The sequence below is a fragment of the Dama dama genome, chromosome 23 (assembly GCF_033118175.1).
Source record: "Dama dama isolate Ldn47 chromosome 23, ASM3311817v1, whole genome shotgun sequence".
Classification (NCBI taxonomy): Eukaryota; Metazoa; Chordata; class Mammalia; order Artiodactyla; family Cervidae; genus Dama; species Dama dama.
In genome coordinates this window covers 81,522,315-81,547,348 of record NC_083703.1, presented here as the reverse complement: position 1 = coordinate 81,547,348, position 25,034 = coordinate 81,522,315, and the positions used below count along the sequence as shown (strand labels likewise).

General features: G+C 44.9%; 1 protein-coding gene across 1 annotated transcript in view; it reads right to left on the bottom strand.

The window, feature by feature from the left end:
• DOK5 (docking protein 5) overlaps window positions 1-23,931 on the bottom strand; it is a 147,091-nt gene extending 123,160 nt beyond the window's left edge. The window contains exon 1 of the mRNA XM_061127540.1: window positions 23,674-23,931. Coding sequence (XP_060983523.1) covers window positions 23,674-23,739 — 66 coding nt within the window. The 5' untranslated portion in view covers window positions 23,740-23,931. The remainder of the gene's footprint in view (window positions 1-23,673) is intronic.
• Between the last annotated feature and the right edge of the window lie 1,103 nt (window positions 23,932-25,034).

The following is a 25,034-nucleotide window of genomic DNA, read 5'->3' as shown; positions in this document are numbered from 1 at the left end:
GTACATACAAATGCAAATATACAGCCTCATTCCCCTCCTTTCCCACACAAATACAGCATTCGACACACTGGGGATCAATACAGGCTATGATTTGGAAAATATTTTTCAATAGCCAGAAAAAAAAATCACTCTGTGTTAAAAGCACAATTTCACTTACTAAGGAAAAACCTCTAGGACTTCCTCGGTGGCCAGCGGTTAAGACTGCGCTTCCAGTGCAGTGGGCGTCAGTTCGATCCCTGGTCCGGGAGCGAAGATCCCACAGGCCGCCTGACACAGCCAGAAAGAAAAAAGACCTCAAGGGATAAAAACTATGTACAAAGATGTTCTTTGCAATACTATTTATAATAATAGTAATAAAGGAGATAATAACTTTAAGGATTCCAAATTAACAAAATGTTTAACACAGTGGAAAACCATGAAGCCAGAAAAAGAAAGAAATTAAATTGATCTTTAAGTAATGATGAGGAGAGATTTCCAAATTTATAAAGTAACACAGGGTGAGTGCAGAATAAAGTATATAGTATATACACCAAATACGTGGGGGAAAGGAGTGCAAAAAATAACATATATATGTTTATCTATATATGTATATGTTGATGTATGCCTGAAATACAGCTAAAAAAATAACAGCCTTAAGAAGCTATACCACTGATTGCCTATTTGGATAATACTGGGGAACAGGATGAAAGAATTTTTGCTGTGTACTATTTTTTAATTTTTAATGCTGGAATTTTATGCCATGTGAATACCTATAAAATCTTTCATTTAAATAGCATGAAATCATTATAATAATATTAAAACCACAGGTTAAATGAGCACATTTATCATTAATATATTTTCCTTTGACTCACCATTTATCTGTTAGCACCAAGAACTAAGCCTTGCACATAGTCGGCACTCAACAAAAGGGACTAAATAAATGAATGCAAGGACCTACAAATGAATGTACACTCATTAAATATTTTAAACTAGAGGAATAATTAGGTCACTGGTGTGTGTGTGCTAATCGCTGAGTCGTGTCCGACACACTGCCACCTCATGGACCTTAGACCTCCAGGCTCCCGCTGTCCATGGAATTTTACAGGCAAGAATACTGGCCATTCCTTTCTCCAGGGGATCATCTCGATCCAGGAATCGAACCCAGGTCTCTCACCACCTGAGCCACCAGGAAGCCCAGGTCACGGGTGCAGTGATTACTGAACAGGTCTCAGCCGCTGATGCGGTTTCTGATAGAGCCACACACACCACAAGTAGCCAGAGGTACAGGGTCACTCATGAGGACAGAACTCACTAGAAAGAACACACTCTCTCTTGATTAGCTTTTCCAGCTTCACAGATGTAAATTGCTTTATCGATGGAATATAATTAATAAAGAGCAAAACCAAATCCAATGCCCTCCGCTGTCAGCAAGTATAACAAGCAAATTGCATTTCAGAGTATTAGCTGAGGAACTCAAATTTGCTCAAAATTCAGAAACAGATCCTCTTTCCAGTTTTGGAACAAATGAAACCAGAACGGTCATTGAGCTCATTTGGCAGTAGCTCCCAGTGGGCTGGAGACAGCAGAGCTCACCACCGCGAGTTCAGTCGCTCAGTCGTGTCTGACTCTTTGCGACCCCGTGGACTGCAGCACGCCAGGCCTCCCTGTCCATCACCAACTCCTGGCGCTCACCCAAACTCATGTCCACCGCAAAGAGCATACCTAATTTTTCTCTATGATGAAATTCCTAGCTGAGCTAAAGAATCTTCAGAGTGTCTAAACGAAGGATATCACAAAACAATGTATATATCTTCATGCTAAGGGCAGAAATTTACACGGAGGACTGCGGTTATGACTTTATTACTGAGTTCAGGATTCAGAGCCATGTTCTATAATCAGTGAATGGAAGACCATGAAACAAATAGGACGTCAGCCTCATCTGTGGCAGGCTGCTAGATTTCTCGTCTTAAAAACTGGCCTTTATCCCTTCACACATTGCTGACAGCAGGATAAACTGCTAAGGATCTTAGGCAAGTGAATTCACAATGTAGATCAATGGTCATAAAAATATTTAAATGCTCGAGCCTCATAAGCACACTGGTTATTAAGGTGTAATCTAAAACATGGTCAAAAATGTAAGCCTGAGCATTATTTGAATTAGAAACAGTTAAACTGTTTTAACTATCAAGTAGATTATGTACCTACTCAACAGAGTACTATAGACATTAAAATTATAGTTTGAAAGATTATGTAATCATTTGGGAAAATGTATAGAACACATTCTAAAACATACACAGGATATGACATTATAAATATATAATAGCTGCAACCATAAAAAATTTTAGAAGCACGGGGGGAAATGGAAAGAGATATACTAAAATAGCACCCTTGTATTGGGGTACTGCTGCTGCTGCTAAGTCACTTCAGTCGTGTCCGACTCTGTGCAACCCCACAAACCGCAGGCTCTTCCGAATCTGGGATTCTCCAGGCGAGAACCCTGGAGCAGGCTGCCATTGGGGTACTAGGCTTATGTAATTTATTACCAGGGAAAATAATGGAAAACCTAGCAAAACTGTAACAGTGCAAAGAGGAAAGACATTTATTGCCATCAACGTGGTCTCTCCTGTCCCTTTTGTGTCCCGTGTTCAAATTTATATTGAATGAGATGATCTTGTTTATTAAAATTCTTCTGAGGATCCTATATATGGAGCCCAGCTTTGGACTATTAGCCTATTTTTCTAAAGGAATGAATAAACTCACAAAGACTGCCCAGACACCCAGCCACACTCTCCTGTCATTGGTTTTCAAGTCAGTTAATTGTATGACATTCACTTTGATTTCATTCGAATCCATTTCTTACTCTTTTCCTCATTAGCAACTTCAAGATTTCTTACTTTCAGAGCATCAGGTAAAAAGTAGTGCAAAAATAATATCTAAAAGAGGCAGTTTTACAGGAGTAACTCAAAACATCTAGTTAGTCCTGTTACTAACATCAAAATTTTAAAGACTGGGTCTATGGACCTGCGTTGCAGGTTAAGCAGAGAAAGGCATGGTCTGAACCTCCTGCATCTCCTGTTACCAGCAGGGCAATCTTGCCTGGATCACACATTCTCTATAAGCCTAAATCCTTTACCTGTAAAAGGAGGACAAAGATAGTATATCATAAAGGTTTGAGAATGAATTCAAACCCAGATCTCACCATTGTGCTGTACACTCAGTCGAGTAGTGGGATGAACCACAGGAACAGAGGTGGGCGTCTTGTCTGTGTGACCTTGGTAAATTACTTCAGCTCTCGGTGCCTTAATCTTAGCAACACTAAAGGCCCTTTTAAGGTGGCCAGATGTGATGGAAGTGGCGACTCCTCCCACTTAGCATTCATTCCACTAATACCGGCTCAACAGCAGCAAAGTAACTGCAGCAGAAGCAGAACACCCCAGAAGCAGTCTCTGGGAGCGACGTGCGATTCAACACACCTTCTGGTCCGTACACCACCCGGACCCCCTGCCTCCGTGTGGGTGTAAATAACAGAACTAGCATGGACAGTAGGACCACAGAGAGAGAAGCTCAAAGCTGCTCAGTCGTTGACCATTTCTGTCTTTTTGGACAACTTCTAGCTTCTTTGATCCTGACTTTCCTGAAACTTTAAATGAAGCTAATAAAACCTGCCTTAAGGTGTTAGATTCAAAAAGACGAATGCAGAAAATACAACATGGCATTGAAGAATCTTCACTCCCCTTCCAAAGGGTGTAACACCAACATGTTCAGCTGCTCAGTCGTGTAAATGCTGTTCCAAGAGGCCATGAAATGTGCCCAGGCTCAATTCCAAGTTCATCCTGCTTTCATCTCGCTGGGCCGTATGACCTAGAACAAGCTATGTCACTGCTCTGACCTTTACTTTGTTCATTTATAAAATGCGGTCATGAGTCACAACTAATTCCCCTGTATGTGTATATACAGCTTTGCCTAATGGCACCAACTATTATTAAGTGCCCTACTATTATCAAATCATATTGGAACCAGATATTATTGTTAGGTCCAAATTCACTATATTGATTCATAGAGTTCCTAATAATTTCTATCAATATTTCTACATTTCTACAAATTACCACCAACCACACTGACATGGCAATTAGCTGGCTTTACTCTTCCACAGAAAAATCGTTATTTGGCTGGAGGGTCAAAACCTACAAAAATACTATTCAATAGCTTTTGGAAACAAATCTTTACAAAACTAGCTTGAAGGGACATGATTCTTCCTTGAGTTCTATTATTATCCTAAACAAAGGATTTGGGCTCCACAATTTACACAGTTCACCAAGAACATGGCTCTGAAATACTGGATGTAATTTTGTTATCTAAAAGCAAACATCAACACCTGCAAAACGATACAGCACATCGGAAGTGAACAGATCATCAAGATACACTGAAATTCCAAATCAGCTTGATTTGTTCTGAAAATCTGACCCAACTCCCTTCTCACCTTTCTCCAAAGGGTGAAAGGCACTTCTCTCACTGCTGAAGCTGCCTGCCGAGCTTAAATATTTGAATATAGAGTTCAAATCCCATCTTTCTCTCTTGACAAACTAGAGTCATTGCTCTTCCCTTGATAAACTTAATATGATATGTAAAAAGACCATGTAATTCTATCAATTTATGATTGTGAGATGTTGCTGAAACCCTGAGCTCTCAACAGTCCTAATTAAAACATTAATAGTGATCACTAAATGAAAATACATTTCATTCTAATTGTGAGGATGTCTTACAATGTTTTTGGCAAAGCCATAATGATTACGCTAGGGTGCAGAAAGTCACATGGCCAAGCTTTCTCTTCTGCAAAAGAAAATACACAGTAGAAGTCCCATGTGATGGCTTCACACAGGAATGAACAGGATCTGTGACTCTCCCGTGTTCCAAAGATAGGCATGAGAGGAAAAGTCAGTGGAGTTACTGGATGTTGTCTTTCAGGATAAGACAATATATGAGGATATGCCCTTGCCACGTAGAGAATGAATTCTTAACTTACTAAGTAGAATATGTTCACTAAAAATAAAGTCATCTTCCAACCACTGTCCTCCACGTCTGGCCACTTAGGGTCATGATACTATCTTTTTATTGTACTACAAAAGGTACAAATGTGCATCACTAAAAACAAACAAATGGGTAAACAAACTTAAAGGCACAAAATTTAAAAAGCAAATGACCACCCATCTTACTTTACCCACAGCATCCCACTTCTTAGAGGGAAGCACAGCTGCTACACAAGATGTATGACCAGAAGCTATCCCCTTCTTCATTTTTCTATGCTCACACACAAAAACTTATGTGCACACCTCTGTGCCAAAATTTCTCTTTTTTCTGCCACTTGTTTTTTGGCACACTTAACAACATATCAGGATAATTTCACATTGTGGATTTCACAGCTTAAATATATGATTTCTGAGGGATAAGAAGTCATGAAATCACTCTTGGCTTCAGTTATCCCATCAGTTAGATACAGGTATCAAACGAGTTAACATCAGATCTCTTTACACCACAAAGGCCTAATTATCCTAGACCTTTTCTCCTTTCTCTGGTTTCAAAGCCTGAACTGATATTGTTCTTTTTTTATATGTGGTCCCTTAAATTTAACATGATCTTCACTTGCCTGCTCCTCTCGTTCAGAGAACAGTAAGATACATTCTTCTAATGACACTGACAGTCTCCCTGTTAGTCATTCCCCAACTAACACGCCAACGACTTTCTCCATTTGAACCTTTACAAGACTAAAATCTGCTAATTTCTAACTCAATATGCCTAATGCCCAACTAAAGTCATGATTACAAATTCTCCAGAATGCATGACCTTAACTGGCAGGGAGCTGACCCATTCTTTGAGCTAATATTAGAGAAATTAGTCTAACAAAATGATCTTTTTCATTTTTGAAAGATCCAGCTTCATCTATCTCTGAAAAAGAAACTTCAAAGTTAAACACCAGCAAAATGTTGAAACTGCTTCACACACTTTATCTTGTATCCATCTCTCTCAAATGGATTTCACTTCAGAAATTTATTTCTGTATGATAAAGAAGTTTTTCAGTCCCCCGTGTAAAACTGTCAATCTCATTAAAAGGTAGTCCAGTAGCCTGGGGAAACGCACTTCTTTCTAAATCTTTAATCGATCTCGAAACATCTGCCAGTCAGCATATCTTCTGGAACTCCATTGATGCTACAAATGTTCTCCAGAAATTCACAGTTGCCCAGTGAAAGTGACAGTTTTGAAGAAAAATCAAATTTTCCCCTCTCCGTGAGTGGGCTACCTGATGGCCAAATGCCCCGTCCAGGATTAAAATGGAATCAAGTCCACAGACAACAGCATCTTCCCTCCCTCTGGCGACAACAAGTTATAATCGGAATTCTCCTTTTATAATGGTGTAAACAGGTGGAAATAGGAACCCGCTTCACTATTCTTGCCTGGAAAATCCTATGGACAGAGGAGCCTGGCAGGCTACAGTCCATGGGATCTCAAGAGTCAGACATGACTTAGCAACTAAACTACCACCAAAGAGGTACTCAGGAAAAAGACTGTAATCAGGCCTTTCCTGCAGGAAGAGATAAAGCAATATGCATACAATCCTTGCCTGCTCTTCATCTGGAGCTTCTTCCTCTCAGAGAAGACCACGGTTGGCATTAATAATTTACCGAGTCCAAATGTGGGGTAATGAACCAGTGGCAGTAATTTCCTAATTCATTCATTAGATGAGTTTGTTGAAGAGACCGGCGAATCTTAACAACATAAGAAACGAAATAAGCCACCAAACTTTCATTTTATGTAAAGTGAACTAAAGAACCATTTGGGCGTTGAAAACACTGGGTAAAATACAGGGAGAAACCATGGGCCAGCAAATCAAGCAAAACACATTCTTGCCAAAGGTCTTGGCTCCCTCTTGGGAAGACTGAGCTGCAGGTTTGCAATTGCAAATTGAGTTTATTAGCAGGAAGCAGATTCAAGGAGATCTGCATCCAGGAAGTCTCCTGGGAGGGCTCTGGAAGCCACAGAGGTGCAGGTCAGCTGTGATGTTCTGTCCACGGTGCCCCGTGAAGACCCCCAACCCACCCCACCCCGGGAGCTGGCCGCCTGCAGAGCTGTCCCAAGCTGGGGCAGTCACTGGGGACAGGACATGCCCCGGAAAGGGGCCTGGCTTCGGGCATGCCACTCTTTTCAGCATCAGGACAGGGCTGGTCTGCGAGCTGTCTACAACACGCTCAGCCAGGGGGTCGAGAGGCCCCATCCTGAAGAGGCGGTGCAGATGGAAGGCTCAACACAGCGCCAACACGCTGGTCCAGCCCAACCCCAGGCAAGCTTCCCACGGCTGGCCAGTGGATGCCGAAATGTCAAACCCAACGAGAAGAAATAATCCCAGACGATGGTGGGGAAAGAATTAGGACCCTGCTAGGGTATCTCACGGGAATGTTGAAGGAGACATGGGTAAAATCATGAAGTATCCAGCCCCTTCCCAGAAAGACTCTCATCAATATGGCAGAATGATACAGTTAAGAGCTTCGAGGAATTCTTCAATTCACTCAGTCATTCATTTGACAAATACTAATTGAACTCTAAGAAAAAAAGCAGGAAGCAAGACGAGAATAAGCTGTACCCTTGTGTGGCTCACAAACTAATGAGGGTAAAACCATCAAAACAATACATTCACTCACATATTTTTTTTTAAGGTAACACATTCTTAACAGTAATGTTTTTCCATTTTTAAAAACTGTGTATTTGCTCACTTATTTTTGGATGCACGGGGTCTTGGGTGCGATGCACGGGCTTTCTCTAGTTGCCGCGAGCGGGGGCCACGCTCCAGCTGTGATGGTCGGGCTTCACTGCGGGGGCGCCTCCTGCTGCGGGACGCGGGCTCTGGGACTCAGGTTCGGGAGCTGTGGCGCGTGGGCTCGGCTGCCCGGGACATGTGGGCTCTTAGCTCCTGGAAGGAGGATGGGACCTGCATCCCCTGCACTGGCACGCGGATTCCTAACCATTGGACACCAGGGAAGTTCTCAATCACATATTTTACAACAGCCACGAGTGCTGTGGAGAAACTGGAGCAGCACCATCCAACAGAATTCTCAGAAATGATGGAACCGTCCTATTCGCACGGGAGCCACTAGCAAAGCTGTCACTCCTGGGCATCTGAGAGCGGCTAACACCACTAAGGAACTGAACATGCTGAATTTTATTTGATTTTAATGAATTTAAATGTCTACTTCTGCTTTATTGACTATGCCAAAGCCTTTAACTGTGTGGATCACAACTAACTGTGGGAAATTCCTCAAGAAATGGGAATACCAGACCACCTGACCTGCTTCCTGAGAAATCTGTATGAAGGTCAAAAAGCAACAGTTAGAACTGGACATGGAACAGCAGACTGGTTCTAAGTTGGGAAAGGAGTGCGTCAAGGCTGTATATTGTCACCCTGCTTATTTAACTTACATGTAGAGTACATCATGCAAAATGCCGTGATGGATGAAGCACAAGCTGGAATCAAGATTGCCAGGAGAAATATCAATAACGTCAGATATGCAGATGACACCACCCTTATGGCACCACCCTTAAAGTGAAGAACTAAAGAGCCTCTTGATGAAAGTGAAAGAGGAGAGTGAAAAAGTTGGTTTAAAACTCAACATTCAGAAAACTAAGATCATGGCATCCGGTCCCATCACTTAATGGCAAATAGACGGGGAAACAATGGAAACAGTAAGAGACTATTTTGAGGGGCTCCAAAATCACTGCAGATGGTGACTGCAGCCACGAAATTAAAAGACGCCTATGGCTGACTCATGCTGAGGTTTGACAGAAAACAGCAAAATTCTGTAAAGCAATTATTCTTCAATAAAAATTAAATGAATTTAAAAAACACACCCACAAAAAAATAAATAAATAAAAGACGCTTGCTCCTTGGGAAAAAAGCTATGACCAACCTAGAAAGCATATTAAAAAGCAGAGACATCACTTTGCCAACAATGGTACCTATAGTCAAAGGAATGGTTTTTCCAGTAGTCACGTATGGATGTGAGAGCTGGACTATAAAGAAGGCTGAGAGCAAAAGAATTGATGGTTTTGAACTGTGGTGTTGGAGAAGACTCTTGAGAGACCCTTTGGCAGCAAGGAGATCAAACCAGTCCATCCTAAAGGAAATCAACCTTGAATATTCATTGGAAGGACTGATGCTGAATCTGAAGCTTCAATACTTTGGCCACCTGATGCAAAGAGCTGATTCACTGGAAAAGACCCTGGTGCTGGGAAAGACTGAGGGCAGGAGGAGAAGGGGACGACAGAGGATGAGATGGTTGGATGGCATCACCGACTCAATGGACATGGGTTTGGGTAAACTCCGGGAGTTGGTGATGGACAGGGAGGCCTGGCGTGCTGCAGTCCATGGGGCCGCAAAGAGTTGGACACGACTGAGCGACTGAACTGAACTAAAAAATACATGTGCCAAGTGGCTTTTTCCACCATTTAGATGTGGGATGGTGTTGGGAAAAGCATCTCCAGATCAGCAACATCCCAGCTGAGACTTTCAGGATGAGAAAGTAGAGAAAATAAAAGCAAGTGGAAGAATTTTCTAGTCAATGAAAAAGCATGCATAAAGGCAATAACAGAGACGGAGAGCTTGGCCAATGGAGGAACTCAAGTGGGCAGGTTTGGTTGAGCACTGAGGGGGATGGTAAACTGATTTGAGCACTGGTTTGGGTGGGATGAGCTATGGCCGGGTGCAGATTTCTCAGAGTGTCTTGAGGACACTGCAGAATATTTATGGGTAAGGAAAAGGCATTAGAGAGTTTTAAAGTACAGGTAGGATAGGATTGGATGGGATTACTAGGTAATAAATTTGCTGCAAGCAGAATAAATTTGGCGAGCAGGGGACCAAGCAAAAGAACATCCTTCCAGGAGAACATCCTTTTGAAGCTGAACACACACACAGGGTTAAACACAGCTCAAGGGACGACTGGCAGAAAAAAAAAACTGAGCGCTCTCAGTGGAAGGATGCCTGCTACACCCTCTCTGAAGGAAAATTAGATGAATTTATCAAAATTCTGCTGCTGCTAAGTCACTTCAGTCGTGTCCGACGCGTAGCGACCCCACAGATATCAGCCCACCAGGCTACCCTGTCCCTGGGATTCTCCAGGCAAGAACACTGGAGTAGATTGCCATTTCCTTCTCCAATGCGTGAAAGTGAAAAGTGAAAGTGAAGTCGCTCAGTCGTGTCCGACTCTTTGTGACCCCATGGGCTATACAGTCCATGGAATTCTCCAGGCCAGAATACTGGAGTGGGTAGCCTTTCCCTTCTCCATGGGGTCTTCCCAACCCAGGGATCAAACCCAGGTCTCCTGCATTGCAGGTGGATTCTTCACCAGCTGAGCCACCAGGGAAGCCCAAATGAATATTGAATATCCATAAAAATTTCAGAAAAGTGTTCCAACATAAGTTAAAAGAACAAAGATAGAGTAACAGTACTAAATAACATGAAGCCAAACGTGCAAAGCAAATTGGTTCAGTTCAGTTGCTCAGTCATGCCCGACTCTTTGTGACCCCATGGACTGCAGCACGCCAGGCCTCCCTGTCCATCACCATCTCACGAAGTTTACTCAAACTTCATGTCCATCGAGTTGGTGATGCCATCCAGCCATCTCCTCCTCTGCTGTCCCCTTCTCCTCCAGCCCTCAATCTTTCCCAGCATCAAGGTCTTTCCCAATGAGTCACCTCTTCGCATCAGGTGGCCAAAGTACTGGAGTTTCAGCTTCAGCATCAGTCCTTCCAATGAACACCCAGGACTGATCTCCTTTAGGATGGACTGGTTGACTCTCCTTGCAGTCCAAGGGACTCTCAAGAGTCTTCTCCAACACCAAAGTTCAAAAGCATCAGTTCTTTGGTGCTCAGCTTTCTTCACAGTCCAACTCTCACATCCATACATGACCATTGGAAAAAACATAGCCTTGACTAGACAAACCTTTGCTGGCAAAATAATGTCTCTCCTTTTTAATATACTATCTAGGTTGGTCATACGTTCCTTCCAAGGAGTAAGCGTCTTTTAATTTCATGGCTGCAATCATCATCTGCAGTGATTTTGGAGCCCCCCAAATAAAGTCTGACACTGTTTCCACTGTCTCCCCATCTATTTGCCATGAAGTGATGGGACCAGATGCCATGATCTTGGTTTTCTGAATGTTGAGCTTTAAGCCAACTTTTTCACTCCCTTCTTTCACTTTCATCAAGAGGCTTTTTAGTTCCTCTTCACTTTCTGCCATAAGGGTGGTGTCATCTGCATATCTGAGGTTATTGATATTTCTCCCGGCAATCTTGATTCCAGCTTGTGCCTCTTCCAGCCCAGCATTTCTCATGATGTACTCTGCATATAAGTTAAATAAGCAGGGTGACAATATACAGCCTTGACGTACTCCTTTTCCTATTTGGAACCAGTCTGTTGTTCCATGCCCAGTTCTAACTGTTGCTTCCTGACCTGCATACAGGTTTCTCAAGAGGCAGGTCAGGTGGTCTGGGATTCCCATCTCTTTCAGCATTTTCCACAGTTTATTGTGATCCACAGATTCAAAAGCTTTGGCACAGTCAATAAAGTAGAAATAGATGTTTTTCTGGAACTCTCTTGCTTTCTTGATGATCCAGCGCATGTTGGCAATTTGATCTCTGGTTCCTCTGCCTTTTCTAAAACCAGCTTGAACATCTGGAAGTTCATGGTTCGCGTACTGTTGAAGCCTGGCTTGGAGAATTTTGAACATTACTTTACTAGCGTGTGAGATGAGTGCAATTGTGCAGTAGTTTGAGCATTCTCATGCATTGCCTTTCTTTGGGATTGGAATGAAAACTGACCTTTTCCAGTCCTGTGGCCACTGCTGAGTTTTCCAAATTTGCTGGCATATTCAGTGCAGCACTTTCACAGCATCATCTTTCAGGATTTGAAATGGCTCAACTGGAATTCCATCACCTCCACTAGCTTTGTTCGTAGTGATGCTTCCTAAGGCCCACTTGACTTCACATTCCAGGATGTCTGGCTCTAGGTGAGTGATCACACCATTGTGATTATCTGGATCATGAAGATCTTTTTTGTATAGTTCTTCTGTGTATTCTTGCCACTTCTTCTTAATATCTTCTGCTTCTGTTAGGTCCCTACCATTTCTGTCCTTTATCGAACTCATCTTTGCATGAAATGTTCCCTTGGTATCTCTAATTTTCTTGAAGAGATCTCTAGTCTTTCCCACTCTGTTGTTTCCCTCTATTTCTTAGCATTGATCGCTGAGGAAGGCTTTCTTATCTCTCCTTGCTGTTCTTTGGAACTCTCCATTCAAATGGGAATATCTTTCCCTTTCTCCTTTGCTTTTCAATTTTACACACACAAAAACACGTGCATTTTTATATATGCCTAACATATGAATATCTCCATAGAAATACACAAGAATCCTCCTAGAATTGCCTGGAAATGGAGACAAGTCTGGAGTAGGACAGAACTTTCCTCTTCATTTGATCCTTTTTTGCTTTTTTTTTTAACCATGTACATATAGTGTGAAATACCAGTAAATTAAAAAGAATTGATACAGGCAAAAGCCATTTTTTTGTTGTAGGTAAAGAACATCTATTTCTTTCTTTTTTTTTTTTTTTTTTTTGGTCAGAAAGTCAACATTGTAAATCCAAAGTAAATCATAAATCTAGAAAGTTTTGGAGTCACCTGCTCCGGTTCTGTGGTCTGACACAGCTCACAGCAGCAGAGCCATCCCACGTTTCTCTGCTCTTTTCCGCTCAGGAGGCCGACAGCGGGGCACCCTGGAGACCAGGCTTGAGCTAGACGGGAGGTGGAGTGTGCTCGGCAGGCTCTCCACAGCCACTGCTGGCTCTGAGGCGGACGGGGGAGCGAGGAGGGCAGACCTTGGCACCTCCATCTCTGCTGCAGCGGGAGCTGGGGTGGGAGAAGGTCAGCGACACGCGCCAGTCACAGCGGCTGGCCAGCAGCAGGACGGGGGAATCAGACCGTTCTCATTCCAGCCAGGCTGCCCGTCTCCACCTTTGTCCCGCGCTGAGGACTGCAGCGTGGACGCTGCAAAAGGGCTGCCAGCAAACACCACTCAATAGAATTTTACAAAACTCTTGGGATTTCTGAGTATGTGTCCTCATGAGAGGCTAGGCTTTCTGTCCGTTTCATAACTGAATATGCAAGATGCTATTTCAGGGTTTTACTCATTGACTTAAACGTTCATTGAGCACTGACTGTGGGCCAAGACACTATTCTATCATCCCTCCTCCCAGCCAGACCCACTTATAAGAATGAGCCAGTTGATAAAAGTGTTGATTGGGAATATTAGTTACTATGTATCTATTTGATTCAGTAAACATACCTTTTCCCCACTATATGTTGATCGAATTTTCAGCTTAATCATTTCAACTTTAGAATAAAAACAATTTCAAAAAAGAAAAATAAAGTGGGAGGAAACAGTCTACCCCACTTCAAGACACAGTATAGCTACACATGTAGACACATGCAGACACATCAAGGCACAACGGAGACACACAGAACAGTGGCATTAAACAGAGGACTAGGAACAGAGAGCACAAACAAGCTCAGTGGGGAAAAGGCAGCCTTTTCAACAAATGGTCCTGCAGCAACCGGACACCCAGAGGCAGAAAACGAACCTTCACACAAAATGCACACCGTAAATAAAAACTGACTCTAAACGGATCACAGTCTTAAATGTAAAAGGTAAAACTATAAAATATTTAGGGGAAAAAGTAGGAAAAAATAGTTAGGATGTTGGGCTGGGCAAAGCATTACTATGAAAAGGAAAAAAAAAAAAACCTGATAAATTGGAATTCATCAAACTTAAAGACGTCTGCCCTGCTAGACCTTTTTAAAAGGATAAGAATGATAAGCTACATAGTAAGAGAAAATATTTGCAAATCACATGTCTGAAAAGGATTAATATCAAGAATATACAAAGATCTCTCAAAACTCAACAGTTAAAAAACAACCCAATTAGAAAATGGGCAAAAGATATGAACAGGCCTTTTCCCAGAATGTAAGTATAGACGACAAACTGGAACATGAGAAATGCTCAGCGTGACAAGGAGGGATCAGCGTCACTCGTGAGAACATCTATGCCGAGACACGCACCAAAAACCGGGGCAACCCCAGATGCTGCAAGGATGCAGAGACTGGGTCACTCCCGTGCTGCTGCTGTGAATGCAAAATGTGAAAACCAGTTTGGCGGTTTCCCGTAAAACTAAACATGCAACTACCAATACACACAGCAATGGTACCCCTAGAGCGTTTTCCTAGAGGTATGAAAATTTACATTCACACAAAAACCCTAGCCCAGATATTTACATCAACCTATTCATAAGAGCCTAAAATGGAAAACACCCCCCAGATATCCCTCAATATATGAACAGCTAAACAACCTATGGCACATCCATACCCTCGACTACAGCTTAGCATTAAAAGGAAAAAGGAATAGCATCCGATCCCATCATTTCATGGCAAATAGATGGGGAAACAACAGAACCAGTGACAGAGTTTATTTTCTTGCAGATGGTGACTGCAGCCATGAAATTAAAAGACTCTTGCTCCTTGGAAGAAAAACTATGACTAATCTAGACAATGTACTAAAAAGCAGAGACATTACTTTGTCAACAAAGGTCCCTACAGCTGAAGCTATGGTTTTTCCAGTAGTCATGTATGGATGTGAGAGCTGGACCACAAAGAAGGCTGAGCACCAAATAACTGATGCTTTTGAATTGTGGTGTTGGAAAAGACTCTTGAGAGTCTCGTGGACAGCAAGGAGATCAAATCAGTCAATACTAAAGGAAATCAACCCTGAATATTCATTGGAAGGACTGGTACTGAATCTGAAACTCCAATACTTCGGCCACCTGATTCGAAGGACTGACTCATTAGGAAAAACCCTAATGCTGGGAAAGATTGAAGGCAGGAGGAGAAGGGGACGACAGAGGACGAGATGGCTGGATGGCATCACCGACTCAATGGACATGAGTTTGAGCAAGCTCCAGGAGATGATAACGGACAGGGAGCCCTGGCCTGCTGTGATCCGTGGGGTCGCAAAGAGTTGGACACAACTGAGCAACTATCAACAACCACCATCCACACCCACAGAACCCACGACAACCACCACAATTCTAGAGAATTATACTGAGCTAAAAAAATTCCAAACATTCCATACTGCATGGTTCCATTTCTATAATATTTTGAAATGATGAATGATAAAACCACAGAAATGGAAAACAGATTCGCGGTTGTCAGGGCTTTAGGGCTGCGGGGCGGGGGTGGGGGGGGGATGAAGGGGCAGCTATAAAAGACAACAGGGAGGACCCCGCTGTGAGCAACGCTCTGCGCCTCGGTGGTATACCAGGATCCTGCTGCAACATTGGGGACCTGAAAAACATCACCCCTGGGAGAAGCTGGGCAAAGGGCATGGGCTGTCTCTGTATTATTTCTTACACCTCACGTGAACCTACGATTATGTAAAAGCTGAAAGTCTGGCCTTTTTTTAAGCTGCAGCTTGTTTCAGTTGCGGCACACAGGATCTTGGTCTTCACTGTAGCAGGCAGGATCTCTAGCTGCGGGCCGGGAACACGACGCTGGGGCATGTGGGATCTAGTCCCCTGACCAGGGATGCCACCCGGGCCCCCTGCCACGGGAGCTTGGAGTCTGAGCCTCTGGACCACCGATAAAGTCCCTAAAATTCTAATTTATAAAAACGAGACAGTGGTTCTTCACTGTTTTGGAAATCTGGAGGGTGGGAGGTGAGAGGTTTGGGGACACAGAAGTACAGATTTCTCTAAGAATCCCATAAAAGCTGTGAAGCATCACCTGAGGACAATCATTTACACCCTCTGCATAACACGGGGCACACAGCTAACACTTCTATTCTCTGAGACCCAGGGCTCCGACAGACTAGAACACTCATAAAATAAACACAGCCTGCCAACTGCTCCGAAAAACCTCATCCAAAATGCAGGCATCTGCATTCTAGAAGGAAGCTATTTTAACTTCCACATTCACATATGTCTGTGGCATTTCTAAACTATTAGTTTCATTTTGAATTTCACAGAAACAGGGCGTTTGCAGGATGGAGGCAGACTAATCTCTTCCTGGCTTAGATTCCCTGAAGATTTGATTTCCACCCGATCAGAATCAAATTCCTAGAGTAAGAGGAAAATCAAATTTCCCCTCCCTCGTTTCATAAAAATGAAACAAGGAAAGACCTGAAGATACCTTTTCACTTCAATATTTGACCTGTTGCTCAGACGAATTCTTCCTTAACTAGAGTGAATATATTAATCTCATGTTAATAACACCAGTCCCAAAATAGACTGTCAATTCCCCATGGATGTTGACCACATCTGTCTTATTTAGGGTAGTGTTCCCTAAGCTTCTTAACATGAGTATTCACTCCATAAACATCTGATGCATGTTAAAATAAATGAAAGCAAATAAACCCCAAATAAAAACTGAATTCTTAAAATACCAAAGATAATGATCCACAAAACTGCTTAAAAAATAAATATTTCTAGTCATCTCATGAATATTATAAAAAAATACATTGGCAGATGTGGGGGAAATGATCACGTCCATAATTTGGTTTATGTCTACACACAAAATCACTAAATTGGCCATTCTTTGCTTAAACCAGTTTTGGGGCTGATGATTAAAGGCTGACTTTATCCACAACGACGATCAAATAAAGATGACTAAAATACCAGCTGGAAAGAACTTCTGACATGAAAACCAGTGAGGCTGATTCAAATGGGAACACTAAGTCTTCCTGTGTGTGTGTGCACGCGCATGCATGCATAGTTGTGTCTGACTCTCTGCAACCCATGGACTGTAGCCCACCAGGCTCTTCTGTCCATGGGATTTCCCAGCAAGAATACTGGAGTGGGCTACCATTTCCTTCTCCAGGGGATCTTTGCAACCCAGGGATGGAACCTGGGTCTCCTGCATCGCAGGCAGATTCTTCACCACTAGTGCCACCTGGGAAGCCAAATAGTCTTAGGTGAGTGTCTGACCATAAATTTCACTACAGGAAGTCAGCCTCCAAGTCTCTTTTCCTTAGGAAGGAAAAGGGTGCTTCATGGAGCTTATTGAATGATTACATGTGCTTGTGTGCACACGTGTGTATACACACTCATGTACTGATGGCAGGACTTTCCTGGTAGCTCAGTGGTAAAGACTTTGCCTGCCAGAGCAGGAAACACAGCTCCTATTTCTGGGTCAGGAAGATCCCCGGGAGGAGGAAATGGCAGCCCACCCCAGTATGCTTGCCTGGAGAATCCTATGGACAGAGGAACCTGGCGGGCCACAGTCCAGGGGGTCGCAAAAGAGTCGACATGACTTAGCGACCAAACTGGTGGCATATGATTAATTTATTCCATTCCTGTGATTTCAATGTTAGTAAGGAATATAACTTTGCCACGATATAAAAAATGCACAGATTCCTGATCATCTCTGCATCCTAAAACCCTAAATAAAAAATGAAACGTCTCTGGCATACTGGGTCAGGTGAAACTGAGAAACGAAAGGGGTGAGAAAATATTTCCGCCTAAAATTTAACCAACTTTTCAAATCTTATCTGCCAGTTCCCCCACCCCGGAAAAAGATCCTCAAATTAACAGTTTTGCTCTTGTCCGATGAGCTTGCTCAAACCAAATTTGTATACAGATAAGTTTCTCTGTTCCTGACATTTTTCCACCAGGAAAAATTATACAACGGCCAATACCCCTGGCCATGACCTAGCATCAGTGGTTGTACAGTAACTGCTTCACAGGCGCTACATGTTTTCCTAACTAAAGAGTGAGTTCTCCGAGGATGAGCGCTATCGCAGTAGAAGAGGCATACTACCACCATGTAAGCATCATTATCCTCTAACAGCACTGGTGGTAAGAAGGAGAGCAGAAATGAGCACTGGTTGGGTTTCCACTGTGTCGGGCACTGTGTTAAGCCTTTCATGAGGATCTTCTATCAGGCGGATATTAGGAGCCTCCCTATTTTTACAGAAGACTGAGGCTTCTTAATATTAAATAACTCACCAAAAGTCACATAACTAGTCGCTGAATTGGGATTTTAACAGTCTCACGTCAAAGCCCATGCTGTTAAGCCAGGAGACAGTGATGGATTCATTCATTCGTTCAATAAATCTTCATCAAGCGCGTCTTCCATGCTGGAAACTGCTCCAGGCACTGGGGGGTTCAGCTATAATTGATGGTTCATTCATTCATTCAATAAATTTTCATCAAGCGCTTCTCCATGCTGGAAACTGTTCCAGGCACTGGGGTTCAGCTCTAATTGATGGATTCATTCCTTCATTCAATAAATTTTCATCAACCGCTTCTCCATGCTGGAAACTCGTCCAGGCACTGGGGTTCAACTATAACTGATGGTTTCATTCATTCATCCAATACATTTTCAAGTTTTTCTTCATGCTGGCACTGGGGTCCAGCTATAATGATGGATTCATTCATTCATTCATTCATTCACACACTAAACCTTCATCAGGTGCGTCTCCATGCTGGAAACTGTTCCAGGCACTGGGGTTCAGCTATAATTGATGGATTCATTCCTTCATTCAATAAATTTTCATCAACCGCTTCTCCATGCTGGAAACTCTTCCAGGCACTGGGGTTCAACTATAACTGATGGTTTCATTCATTCATCCAATACATTTTCAAGTTTTTCTTCATGCTGGCACTGGGGTCCAGCTATAATGATGGATTCATTCATTCATTCATTCATTCACACACTAAACCTTCATCAGGTGCGTCTCCATGCTGGAAACTGTTCCAGGCACTGGGGTTTGGCTACAATCAAAAGAGAAGTCCCAGCCCTCATGGAGTTCCACACGCTATTTGGGAGATATATGCAATCAACAGATAAAACCTACAGACAGATCAGTAGGTAAGTGGATGCTAAGTCTAGAGAGAAAAAATGGAAGGGACACGGGGACAGAAGGAGGGAAGAGACAAAACCAGAGGGCTGGAAGGTTTCGATGAGAAGGCGGCACTTGCAGAAAGGTTGGAGGAGGTGAAGAGAGAGATAAGCTGGTGGAACAGTATTCCAGACAGAGGGAGGAGCAAAAGAAGATACTCTGAGTCAGCACAGGACCTCGGAGCTGGTGGTAAGGCAGTTACACTGGGTCGCAGGGAAAGGCTTTGGTGGTCTGAGCAGCGAGGGAGATAAACCAGGAGGGTATGACAATATTTGGGGGCTTGGGCCAGGGCGGTAGTGGCAGATGGTGTGAGAGGTCATTGGACTCGAGCTACACTTCCAAAACAAAGCTTACAGCATCTCGTGATGGACTGGCTGTGGTGGTAAGAGATAAGGGAAGGAGCGAGAAAGGAGACTAAGTTTTGATCCTTTGCTGCTTGTTTGATTGTTTGACTGATTTTCACCAGGGCAACTGAAATACCGGGACCTGTAGTGGCTGAGATACAGACTCCAGGAGAAGCCGGCTGGGATGAAACAATGGGTGGTTGGATATATTAAGTCTGAGACTAGGAGCCGACCAGATGAAGATGTAGGCTGATGGGAGAAGAGGCCCTTCCTTGGTAGGTGAGCAGAGATGCTGCTGAGAGGCAAATGGGGACTTCCCCGACACACCCACCCTCCCAGGGGCTTCCCTTGGGGTCCAGTGACTAAGACTCCACACGCCCGATGCAGGGCGCCTGAGGTCGATTCCTGGTCAGGGAGCTAGATCCCACAGGCTGCAACTAAGACTCAGCACAGCCAAATCAATATATAAATGTTGAAAAGTAAATAAAATCAAGTAATCAAGGGGAACTGCATGGAGATAAAGTAAACAGGTGTGAGTTTAAACCCTGAGACTTGCTGGGTGGACACGTCCCGACAGTTCTTGCCTGGGCAATCCTCTCCGCTGCACGGGAAGAACCCGAGTGAGCACAGTCTGTGACACGCCTGAGCCACACGCGAGGCCATGGTTGCTGTTCAGACACTAGTCACGCCCGACTCTTTGCGACCCCATGGACTGCAGCACACCAGGCTTCCCCGTCTTTCATTATCTCCCAGAGTTTGCTCAGACTCAGGTCAATTGCTAATGATGTGCAAATCACCCGATTCACCATTCCTCTAAAAACACACATTTAATGCCTTCAGGGGGTTTGCCAAACAACTGTGGACAGACCCCCTCCCCACCCCCCAAAGCAGTGCCATCGACATTCCTGAACAAATGCAGCCCCCAGGGCCCAAGTGGACAGCTCCAACGGAGATGAGGTTGGAGAGTAAAGACATATGATATCACTCACTGAGACCCATCTGAACAGGGATGGTCTTAGAATGTCTCACGCCTTGTTGAGAAATCACTTAAATGTATTATATTTGTGTGTCTGTGTGTGTGTGTGTGTGGCATGCATGCTGTCTGTGTGTGTGTGGGAGCAGGGCTTCCCTGGTGGCGCGAGTGGTAAAGAACCCGCCCGCCAACGCAGGAGACGTAAGAGACGCGGGTTCAGTCCCTGGCTTGGGAAGATCCCCTGGAGAAGGGAATGGCAACCCACTCCAGTATTCTTGCCTGGAGAATCTCATGGACAGAGGAGCCTGGTGGGCCACAGTCCATAGCATCGTAGAGTCAGACACAACTGAAGCGACTTAGCGCACACACAAGTGAGGGCAAGGAACTTGGTAATAATCAAGTCTGTGAATGTGATATAGGCCCCTTGGAGACGGCACCACATGACTGCAGCATATATTTTTTTGGTCCCTCGTGAGAAATAAATCAGTATTAAATAACAACAACAACAAAAAATCACAGATCACTTAAATGTATTATATTTGTAAAAAGTGCATCCAATGAAAACTGCATAAACATGTATGCCTTTGGACACTTCTAGATAGAAAGATAAGGAAATCAATAATTCCCATATCCTTCCACCAACCCTAACTCGTCTCTAATTATACCAAAGAAATGATGCAATCAGAGCCAAAGCTGTGTGCTTTCAGTGCATTTTCATAGATGTTATCTTATCCGAAGTTCACTGCATCGTTAAACACTGTTCACTGTACACATAAGAAAACTGAGGCCAAGAGAGGTCAAGGGTCACAAAGCTAACAAGTAACAGAAGGAGTGTTTGTCTCTTTTCTTCTTTCTCCAAATCTGCAGGGGCGTTCCTAGGTACAACAGCTGCTCACCAGGAAATGTTGTTTTCTTGTTTAATTATAAACTCTCCTAAACATGGTTCTAATCCTCAGACACTTGTCTGGATTCCATTAATAAAGCCACCATGTCATATTAGTTCCTCAAGAGGCTTATGAATTGCAAAGTCAGGCATCCACTTTTAGTTCAACCCATGTTCAGCGTGCATGAACTGAGCACCTACAGTGTACTAACATAAGCCCTACCACTCTTTGAGACTTACACATGCTGCGGGCTGTTCTAAGCTATCTTCTGCCTCGATCAGCTCCACTAACATTTCTTCCTTTACACTGAAGGTCCCTATGCCGTTTTCCCAATGCATTCTTCTTGATGCCTCCATTAAAACTTTAGCTTGCAGTGTTTCCAACAGCCTCCTCAGTTTCTAATGATAAATTTTACTACTTAGAACACTTTTTAAAATTAAACTGGTGATAAAACCAAACTGAACAAATAAAACTAGATTTTGATTATTGTTGACCTTTTCTCTCCATGAACAATAACCATCATTCAATAAATATTCCAAAATCTATTTGAGTATTAGCACAGATACAATGAATAAATCCTAAGAAAGTACACTTCTGTTGGCATTCAAAATACTATAAAGTATGAAGTAAATGCAAAGTAAACTACTTTTCCTTTCCTTTGCATATCTGTCCAAAAACATTGGCACACACATGGGACAACATTATGTCAGTAGTAATATTACAGAAAAAAGTCTCAATTACTATAAACTAGAAGTTATGGTAACTAGCTTTTCAAATAAATCATCACGTGTCACAATTTGGCATAAACTGATCCTTATGAATAATTCACATTTTGTACATTAATAATTCACGTCCTCTTTCTATTGGAATGCTCTCTAGCACAGAATGGATGTCTCATCAATTTCCTCAACTGACATGATGGAGTAAATCTAAAATTAGAATGGTGTTTTCAAATGCTCTTTTAACACTGTAACACTTGGCTGGCCCACAAGGTTATGAGAAATAAAAAGTTCCTATTATTTCTGACCCTTGTTAAGTGCCCTAACAAAAGCTGTGCCTGTTGATTAGAATGTCTGCATGGCAGAGAAGAAAACCAAGGAAACCCACAGTTGATAGGGACCGGTGGGTTCTCTTACATTGCTCCCTAATTATATATTTGCATATTCACAATTACACAGGACATAGTTGCTAAATGGTAACCAGCAGGAAAAGTGCTAAAACATGGTAACCAGCAAGGAACGAAAGAAAGAAAATAAAGGAAAGAAAGAGAGGAAGAAAAGGGAGGAGGAAGGAAGAAAGGAAGCAAAGGACGGAAACAAACCAGGTAAGAGCTTTTAATAGTTTCGGGTATTTCCCATCAGCATGTTTTCCTGTATAGCTGTTTAACATGGTGAAATTTCAATTTCCAGTAAAATTATCTGGTGCATTAGCAAGCCCAAAGATCAGATAAGAGAACAGTGCCAGTGACATGTATTTGTGGAGAAAGATGTTCAAGTTATCCCTGTGGCCATTCCTGACATTACCATTTTTTCAGACATTAGCAAAGTAAACTTTTCTACCCCCAACCCCCTCGCCCCAAAGTACACAATGGAAAAAAAAAAAAAAAAGCAGCAACAGCACCCGACACAAAGCAAAGAGAAATGAAGCAGCTTGAAATTAAAAAAAAAAAAAAAAAAAATCACTCCGGTATCCTCTTCCTCCCTCAAGAATTCCTTAGCCATCACTCAAGCCCAAAGAGAAGCAGAGTCAGTTCTCTCTGAAGTGCATCAATGAAGGGAGGAGAAGGGCCACAGAGAGGGAGTTTTAAAGGAGGACCCATCCCCGCGCCGACATCTGCCCACACGGGGCCCTCCGGTTCATTCATCCTTCCTTCCAGTACATGTTTAAGGACAGAGCGCCAGCTCTGGGCCGGGTGTTCGGTTCCGCCCTAAATAGACAGCGCTCCAGTGGGCCTCCGGGGTGTACGACAGCAGCTCGCCCCCTGCCCAGGCTCAGGACGAGGACATCTACCCACGGCGCCCTCGCCAGCTCCTGGGCCGGGGCTGGGTCACTGTCCACCGCCCGGAGTTCCGAAGAAAGCCCTTCTCTTGGCAGATGTGTCTCTCCCGGGTCGGGGGTCACTGAGCCGGTTCGCACCCGGAGCGTCCGCCCTTCCCCGCCCGGCCGATCCGTCCCCCACCCCCGCTGGAGTGAAGTTGGCGGCGGGCGGGGGCGGCGGGGCACCCGGCAGGCTCGGCGCCCCCGCGCGGGCTCCTCGGCGCCGACTCCCATGGCTACCGAGAAATATTTATTTCCATTCGATGGGCTCCAGAGGCTACCGAGGCGGACACGCGGCCACCGACGGAAAGCCAAGTCACCCGGGAGACAAAGATAGACCCGCGACACCCCGAGAGCCGCTCCAGCGGCTGCCCCGGGGTGCGCTCCAGCCGGGAAGGCGCGGCGAGGCGCGCCGGGCACCCCCAGGGCCGCTGGCCGGGGGTCGGGAGGCGGGAGGGAGGGTCCACACTCACCCCCAGGCGGCGGCTCCGGATCCTCACGTAGCCTTGCTTCACGATGTCATTGAAACTGGAGGCCATCCCGGGCGGCCGGCGAGCTCCCCACGCCCAGCGCGCGCCCTAACTGGCCTCGGGTCAAGACGGCGCTCTGGGCTGGGCTGGGGGCAAAAGCGCAGACCGAGCGGCGGCGGCCCCGCGCGGCGTCAGGAGGCGCGCATCACTTTCCCGTCCCCGAGCCTGGAAGTGGGCGGCCGGCTCGCAGCCACTTCGGGGAGCGCGGGGAGCCGGAGCGGCTGGGGCGCCCGCGTCAGCTGACTCATCGGCCGGCCTGCCCGGAGGAGGGGCGGCGCTGCTCAGGGATCCAGCCCTTCCTCTGCGGGTCGGGGGGGGGGGAGGATGAGGGGAGGAGGTGGGGAGGAGGAGGGGAGGGAGGAGGGAGGAGGGGTGGGGAGGGAGGAGGGAGGAGGGGTGGGGAGGGGAGGGGAGGGAGGGGCGGCGCTCAGGGATCCAGCCCTGCCTCTCGGGGTGGGTGGGGGGAGGAGAGGGAGCAGGCGGGGCCGCCGGCCGCCCGCAGGAGGACCACCTTGAGGGCGCACTCTTCCCCCCACCCCTCTCGCGCCTACCTGGCCCGATCCGGTCCTCTGACCCGTCCCCTCCCCGGGACCCCGAGCCGCCCTGCGCGCCCGCGCCTCGCCCACTCCCGCGGAGATCCCCAGCTCCCTTCAGGTGGAGAGGGAACCTCACTTTTCTCAGCCCGTCTACCCCTCCGCTCCCTGCGCCCCCAGCTCTCTCCCGAGAAGGATTCGCTTTTGCCTCTGTTGTGCGCGCGCCTGGGAGGGAGGGGTGGGGGGTGTTGCCGTGGTTAGCCTTGACCTTGGCATAGGAGGGGAGGGATAGTGTCTTGGCTTAAGCTGCCTGCTTCCTCGGATTTCCTTGGCATCCTGGACCTAGCCTGCGGTGATATCATTTTGCACATTTTGCTTGTTTGAGCCTGTCTTTCCCGGCCGGTTGTGAGTTTCCCAGAGATTGACCCTTGGCCTCATTAATACTTGTACCCGCTAAGCCTGGCCCAGAGCAGATGCTGAAAAAATCCTTAGTGTCAGGTACCCTCTAAGCCCTTAGCCAGACTCATGTAAACTCTCATATACCCTACAGGACCCCTCCCTTATAAGTTAGCCCGCTTATGTGAATAGCAGGACCCTATTTATTCCTCCTGAGCCTGGCGGTAGCCATGTTCATACCCATTGCACATCCACCTGGCCCTGGCTGCACAGCCTTCCTGAAACCTGTTTGACTTGATAACAGTGATCACTGCTTGGAACGAGGCATTAGGCAATACGCTAATGCTGCTAAAGGAAAATGAACTACGGGCCACA